This window comes from Sorex fumeus, unplaced genomic scaffold, assembly GCF_029834395.1.
Source record: "Sorex fumeus unplaced genomic scaffold, SorFum_2.1 ptg000095l, whole genome shotgun sequence".
In the NCBI taxonomy this organism is placed as follows: domain Eukaryota; kingdom Metazoa; phylum Chordata; class Mammalia; order Eulipotyphla; family Soricidae; genus Sorex; species Sorex fumeus.
Window position 1 is genome coordinate 15,899,272 of NW_026606152.1, and position 8,102 is coordinate 15,907,373.

Below are 8,102 nucleotides of genomic sequence, written 5' to 3' on the forward strand. Positions count from 1 at the left end.
GATCTTTGTCTCACTGTGGTGAGGGTTCCCCATGAGATGGCTTCCTCAACTTGCGGTGGTTCACACAGTGAGTCACACAAGACAGCATCTGTCTCAGTCACAGGCAGAGACGATGGTGATCTTTGACTCTTTCTAACCATGCTGTTGTCAATATCCTTAGAAAAAAGCAGAATTCATAGGTCAAATCTATCAATATTAGTAAAGGAATCCACAATAAAAACAGCCAATCAGAATCCATATATTAGCAAGCTTCACCTGCTATTATACAGGTAAATACAGGTAAAGGCCCTCCCGTTGATCGTCGATTTGCTCGAGCGGGCCCAGTAACGTCTCCATTGGAGACTTTGTTGTTACTGTGTCTGGCATATCGAATACTCTCAAAATAAAATAACAGATCAAAGGTATTGAGATTTACCATGGGGAGCCAGTATTAAGACTTTACATACTTTGTCTCAATCTGAAAAGCAATATCCTACTTTTCCTGTGTTATAGGTGAAAAGACAGAGGCACAGGAAGGCTGAAGTACTTGCCCAAGGGTCTATGGTAAGAATTGATAGAATGTCTTTAAAATGTTCTATGGAGGGAAAGAAAGATGGCGGCCGTACGGGAGCCTTCTGGACAGCAGGTATGAGCCTCAGGTGGGGGCGGCAGGGACCTCATGGGAAGGGGGGCTTAATGGGCCGTCCTTCACGCCCGACCGAGGTCGCCAGCTGCCCCCCACGAGCGGCTCTCCGGCACGGCCACGACTCCAGAGCACAGAAACCAATCTCTTAACTATCTAACTTTTAATAGAAATTCTTCCAGGGTTAATAAGTAAAATAGCAGAAATCCAAAACCGCGCGGCAGCAATAGCGGCCGCGCAACATCATTTTATTCTTAAACCAAGTTGTAGAAAGCAAATCATTTCACAACGCTGTTTCAGCATGTCTGATGGGGGGGTGGTCGTAAACTCTAAACAATAATTGTGCATCTTCTATCGAAACAATGTATCTAGTCAAAGTAGATAGAGTATTAACTAGAACTCATCTGCCTCACAGGAATTGGGAGGGGTGGGAGGTGGGGTTCTATTGGGGTTCGCGGTTAAAAATAAGTATTGGTAAAGGGAAACGTGTTTGATATTTATATGACTGAGACCTAAACCCGAAAGCTCTGTAACTTTTCCCACAGTGATTCAATAAAGAAATAAATTATTAAAATAAATAAAATAAAAATAAAATGTTCTATGGAGACCTGATTATTGTCATGTGTCACCTCAGGGACCTAATGCCTATCATCTGAGTCACAAGCTTAGTTGCTCTCTCTCAACAGCATGTAACACTATGGAATGGAACTTCCCAGACTTCCCATTTCTATGTGACACTTGTTATTTCCATTAGCACAAATCCTTGTGAAATCATTCTGCTCTCTAGAATCACACCTCAGATTCTCAGTTTAAAAAAAATAGAAAACATTCATCCAAGTGTTTTTTTGTTTTGGTTTGATTTGAGTTTGGTTTGGGTTTGGGTTTGGGGACTCTACCCAGCAGTGTTCAGGGCTTACTTTTAGCCCTCTGCTCAGATCATTCCTGGTGGGGATTTCCATATGGGGTACTTAGGATCAAACCCGAGATGGTAAGGCAAACAACTACTCGCTATACTATCTCTCTAGCCTCTCCATTACTATCTCTAATTAGCACTACGGTAGGGCGTTTGCCTTGCACACAGCCAACATGGCCGACCCGAGTTCGATTCCTCCGTCCCTCTCGGAGAGTCTGGCAAGCTACCGAGAGCATCTCGCCCACACGGCAGAGCCTGGCAAGCTCCCTGTAAGGTATTCGATATGCCAGACACAGTAACAACTAAGTCTCCAATGGAGACGTTACTGGGCCCACTCGAGCAAATCGATGATCAACAGGAGGGCCTTTACCTTTACCTTTTACTTCTAATAACTAGTGCTTTCCCAAAAAGAATTCTGCCTCTAAATTCTTTAAAATCATTATTCTAAAAATCATATGTAGACACTACATTTTCTTTAAACAGCAAACCAAGAAAAATTCCCAGGTGATAGCCCAGAGATAAATCATCCCAAGAATCTTTCCCTGGTTCTCTATTCTGAAAATATTGGCTGTTTTGAGGAAACTTGAAACTCATTTCTTGCCTGCAGATGACTTTGGCTGTAAAAAGAAAATTGAGTATCCCTATTCTTTTAAAAATTTTAAAATTTTTTCAATTAACTTTTGAAGGGGAAGGTAAGAGTAATGCTCAGAAGACTGAGGGGCCCCTTGATCCAGCTGTGCAAGCCTAAAGGTTCGGTGCTCTGTCCTATTGTGCAGGTTTTTTTGGGCATAGCAATGCTATAGGCCACCTGATCAACCCCATAGGTGCTCAGGGGACCACGAGATGCTAGAAATCTGACTTGTATGTCCTGCATCTCTTTGGACTATCACCCCAGACCTCTTCTTAATGAATACACAGCCAGGGGTCTTGATCCTAATGGGGAAGTAAAGCTCAAGGAGCTGAGGAGGGGAAGAAGTTTTGGTGTGTTTATAAACTGATAGGAATTGCCAGGAACCAATAGAATAGGGAGTGGGGAATTGATTAAGTCCAGGCACAGAGGAAAGACTTACTTAAAGAGAAAGAATTTGCAAATGAGAAAAAAAGTGGTGATAGTCTTAAACCTCAGAAAGAAATCTACTCCTGGCCTCCACTTTCTCAGAGAAGCTGTAAAATATGTGGATGGAGGTGAAAAACAGTATGAAGTCAGGTAGATAGACTTGAAAGGATCACCAAGTAGAAGTTAATAGACAGTAGACTAAACTCAAAAGACCTGATTTGTAAGGCCTACTTCCAGAGCCAAAGGTATCATTGCTTCAAGATGGTGACAGCCCCTTTGGCCAGATTCCCAAACTCCAACCTCCTCTACCATTCCTGCCTTGGGTGTGCAAGACAGTCCAAGATCCTAATCTCCCCACTTACCTCTCCTACACCATATTTCTTTCTTTCTTTTTTTTTTTTTACATTTTGCTGTGGTAAACTAATTTTTGTTCCTCCAAAGCCCCGAGTCTTTTTATTGCTTCTGCATCTTGATCACACAATTCCCCTGAAATGTTTTTCCCTTTTATGCATGGAGAGTAAATTTTTTAGAAAAAAAAAAAAGCCTTTTCCAAGAAGCTCTCTAGGATCGCTGTCGCTGACTCTGTCCTCCCGTTGTTCATCAATTTGCTCGAGCGGGCCCAGTAACGTCTCCATTGGAGACTTTCGTTGCTACTCTCTCCTTTTGCCAACCTATCCATGTATACACTTCTAATATCATATAACACTTCAAATTCCACCAGTTCAAAAGTGAACATATTTTCACATTCAAAAGCATCTCTGAAACGAGGATGTGTATTACAAACAGAGCTGTCATAGTGTAACTGGTAAGACTTTTAAATTGGTGTTGCAAAAAGAAATCAGCTTCATTTATAAATTTCCAGGGGGAATGTAGCAGTGCTTTGAACTGGGAGCTAGTCCTCTTCTCCACCACATATTTAGTGTATCAACTTGGGGATGAGGAAGTTTGCTGTCAGCTTTGTGTAGCAGGTAGCCACAGAAACTGTAAAATGTTCCACAATGCATACATAGTCCAAAATGTCAATAGTATTTGGCTAAGAAACCCAAGCATTGTAACTTATTCCAGGGTATGATGATATACTTTATTGTTTGGTTTTAGGTAAAACTTTTATGTATATAGTAAGTTTGTAGTATCACTGTCACTGTCACTGTCCTCCCATTATTCATCGATTTGCTCAAGCGGGCCCAGTAATGTCTCCACTGTGACAATTGTTACTGTGTTTGGCATATCAAATACATCAAGGGTAGCTTGCCAGGCTTTGCCGTGCGGGTGAGATACTCTGGGTAGCTTGCTGGGCTCTCAGAGAGGGGCAGAGGAATCAAACTCGGGTCGGCCGTGTCCGCTGCATGCAAGGCAAACGTCCTACCCATTGTGCTATAACTCCAGCCCAAGTTTATAGTGTACTTTATAGTATAGAGTAACATTTTAAAGTAAACCTTTTATAGCAACCTGATGATAGTTACTTCCCCCCAAATCTTGACTTGGAGGACAAAAGTAACTCTATCTATGAACTTGCACACATCTAATTTGGGGTGCATACTTTTTCTTCCTTTTCTTTATGATACCGACTGTCCCTCTGTCTTTCTCTTAATAAAACTATTTTACTTTTCAGAAAGGAAAAAAGAAACTCTAAGCGCTCTGTTTTCTTCCTCACCTCTCCTACACTGCCAGAATTAAACCCCCAAGAGGAAGGAAATAGACAATGCCCCAGTGCATACAGAAGATCTCTGAATGACTTCTGTCTTTAAACCTATTAGGTTAGTCAGTGAGCAAGACCTAGAGGAAGGAGCAGATCCCCATATTTTCATCACACCAATTAGTCTGGAACACAGCAGATCACCCCGAACTGTGCCTACACATATGAGCCACATGGGGGGTGGGGGGGAAGCTTGGCCCGAGTTTGGCAGCAATAATGATACTTCAACCCCCAGGACTCACCTCAGTTTCACCCCACTAAGGAACTTGAGGATGCAGTAGAATTTAGAGGATTCTGGTAGGCTCTCCAGCAAACTGTAATCATGCAAAAGTAACTGCAATTCCTAATTGTAAAGGTACTTTAAATAAATGCAGGTTCTTCCCCCCCACTCCCACACCCCTCACCCCGCCAAAACAGAAAACAGAAGGAAGAAGGAATTCAAGTGATTATTTCGGGTCTGGAGAAAGGGTTTGTCATTTGGAGGGGGGAAGAAGGGAGTAGTCCTCTCCCGGGTTTTCACTTGGGACAGGGCCTCAGGGAGTGCAGGGAGCAGATTTCTGAGGAGAAAGAAGCTCAGTGGAGGTTGTGGGGAGCCTTCCTGGTCTCTCTGTTCCCCTGCCAGGTTGGCCCCAAGTGCGGGCCCAGATGTCCAGTTCCTTTCTCGCTGCCAGGGTAACTGTGGGCAGCCACTTCACCGTGCTCGGGCCACACCCGGTCTCCAGCCCGGCCCCCTCCCTCCCTGGGCGGGTCCCTGGCGTCCAAGGTGCACTGGAAGCCACACTCACCTTCAGATGGATGGGGAAGGGCCGCTCCTGCTGCAGGGGGCCCAGCAGGGTCTGCTCCACGCTGACCAGCTCCGAGGTCGAGGCCACCACGCGGGCCAGCGCGCTGCGCATCGCCATCCGGGCCAGGGTGCAGGGCACCCGGCCGCGGGGGAAGGGGAGCAGCTCCGCACCCCCCTCTGCCCCGCGCGCCCCCTCCACGTCAGGGGAGCCCGCCGGCAGCCCGGCTCCCGTACCCCGGCTCCCCCGGGCCGCGCCTCCCTCCAGTCGCCGGGGTGCCGGCCGGGTGCGCCCCGGGCCTGCGCGACGCGCCGGGGTGGCCGGCAAGGGGTCGGGATCGCAGGGGCTCCCGAGCGCGCCGGGACCATCTCCCCAGCCCCATTCCTGCTGCACCAGCTGCAGGGTCTGCAGGGCCACCATTTGGTGGCTGATGGAGGCCACCAAGGGCGCGGGGCTGGCCATGTCGTGAGCGCGCGCGGGGCGGGCCGGTGGAGCGGCTGCGGCGAGGCGCGGGCGCGGGGGGCGCGGGGGGTCACTGCCCAAACCGCCGCTCCCGCCGCCCAGCCCTGGAGTGGCCCCGCCGATCGGCAGCTGGGGGACCCGCACGCACCCCAGAGGTCGCCTAAAGGCCAAATGGGCTAGATGGCACCTGAGATGGTCCGAAGCGCCGCTCCGTGCGCTTGGAAACCAGCCCGGTGCTGAGCTCGGCTCATCCTCTCCTGGGCACTGCAGCGAAACCTGCCGCTTTTGTGTGGAGACATGGATCTGCAGGGCTACCCCGCCCCTACCGCTGCAGAGGCCCCCCCTGCCCCCGTCCCACATGTCACCCTCTCCGTGGAGGTGGCTGGGGACCTCGAGAGGAAGGCGTCCAAGGACCCCTTCCCTTCACCCTCCCTCCCCGGCCGCCACCACCACATCCCACCATCACCAACACCCACCCTCCCCCCAACCCCGGGAAGCCCACTCGGTGGGAGGTAGAGAGATACTCTGAAAAAGGAGCACTGGCTGTGCCTGGTCCTCTTCCTTCACTTTCCCGCCCTTAGGGAAATTTCAGGAACTTTTAGGCCTCAGAGTGCCTCGGACACAAGACGTGAACTTGTGGGTCTCGAAATTCTGCTCTTTTTGCTTTATCCAGCCAGATGTGCTCAGAACTGTATGACTGCCAGTAGCTTTTCAGGGGCGGGCTTGCCCCTGCAAGGCACACAGAAAGCCAGGCCTGGCATTGCCCAGTTGCAGGGCCCCGGCCAGTGTCTGAATCGCCCGAAGGACTTGGGCAGTAGGATTTGGAGCAAAATGTCCACAAGCCACAAACTTCAGGACAGCTGTGCAAATAGTTGCTGTTTTTAATTAAACCTCTCTCCACTATTTCCTTGACTTGGGGGGAAAAAAAAGGCAAATTTGTGCTTTCATAGACTGGAAAGTATCTGTGAGCGATTACACTTTAAAAAAAAAAATCTTGAGGGGAATGTTCCTGAGAACTGTCCCAGGGCTGCTGGATACCTCTTTCTTCCCACACAAAAAGCCAGTGAGGGAGGCTGGGATTTCATCCTTCCATTAGATTCTTCTTGATGCTTGTGGAGTGAGAGTGAGACCTTGAAATTGCTCCAGTGAATCAATCTCTCAGGACAAACCTTGGTCCTCAAAGATAAGGGAAGATTCTGGTCCCTTGTGGTTTCTTTAATTCTCAAAGAGTACGGACCCATACAGCCCCACACCTTCCAATGAAGGGTTCTTCTCACTCTCATTTGCTTCTGCTATGAAAACAAGTCTGAATGCCAAGATAAAGAAAACCTTTCTTAAACAAAAAAAAAATTTTAAGAAATTAAATTAATTACAACTAAGTAAAAATGCATGTGTTGCATTGACAGAAAGGAAATTGCTTTGCAAGGAAGTAAATAGCTTGATGTTGATTAGTCTCTTGCCATAAAGTTACTGAAGTTCATAATTTAAAAAATAGAGAAATTCTACTGTGTGTGTGTGAGACAGAGAGAGAGAGAGAGAGAGAGAGAGAGAGAGAGAGAGAGAGAGAGAGAGAGAATCCTCAAGTGTTGAAAAACATTAAGTTCCACAAAGACATAACAGGGAAAAGCACAGACTAACCTCTAATTTTCACAGAGCATGTCAGATCTCCTGGGGTGCTCCTCTTTCCAGATAGGCAGGAAATCTAGTTTCATGGGCAAACCCTTCCACTATCAAATGGCTGACTGCAAAATCTTCTTGACAGATGGAATTTCAGCCCACAGCAGAGCTGAAATCACTAGACACAGTCTGACCTGAGGCTCCACTGTTCTACATATAGGCTGACTTGCCAACTGAACTTCAGGGGGTATCAGACAAAGAGGGAAGAAAAGCATGCAGTCTATGGGGTGGGACTTATTGTTTAAAGCCGCTTAAGGCTTTGTCTGCCTTGGCCATGGGTCATGTTTTCCTTTGCCAGTACCTTGAAATAGCTGTTGTTCCATAGTGAAGCTATAATACCCTAACTGAGGAAAAGGTTCATGGAATATGATGGTGAGTTACTAGCAGAGTGGATCTACCTTTGATCCAAAATACCTTTAAAGTTATCTGTGCTGGACTACACAGAACTAATACTCCCTAGTTGAGGCTACTGTGTAATAATAACATATTCAGCGATAGCACAGCGGGCAGGGCGTTCGCCTTACAAGCGGCCAACATGGCCGACCCGAGTTCGATTCCTCCGCCCCTCTCAGAGAGCCCGGCAAGCTACCGAGAGTATTCGATATGCCAGACACAGTAACAACAAAGTCTCCAATGGAGACGTTACTGGGCCTGCTCGAGCAAATCGACGATCAACGGGAGGGCCTTTACCTTTACCTTTACCAAAATGGCAATGCCCTAAACACCTGATATTTTTTGCTCCAAATGCTCTATTTCACTATTTTATGATAAACTCAACTTAGTTCCCAGTATATCTTCCTCTTTCTTCATGCTCAATCCATGTAGTCAGGTAGGGTATGCCTGTCTAAAGAAAAGTGGACCAAAGCAATCTAGGCTGAGGCCAATTACATATC

The 8,102-nt window shown here is 47.3% G+C and overlaps 1 protein-coding gene across 1 annotated transcript in view; it reads right to left on the bottom strand.

The window, feature by feature from the left end:
- Positions 1 to 5,595, bottom strand: part of DLEU7 (deleted in lymphocytic leukemia 7) — a 36,605-nt gene extending 31,010 nt beyond the window's left edge. The window contains exon 1 of the mRNA XM_056132911.1: positions 5,074 to 5,595. Coding sequence (XP_055988886.1) covers positions 5,074 to 5,532 — 459 coding nt within the window. The 5' untranslated portion in view covers positions 5,533 to 5,595. The remainder of the gene's footprint in view (positions 1 to 5,073) is intronic.
- Between the last annotated feature and the right edge of the window lie 2,507 nt (positions 5,596 to 8,102).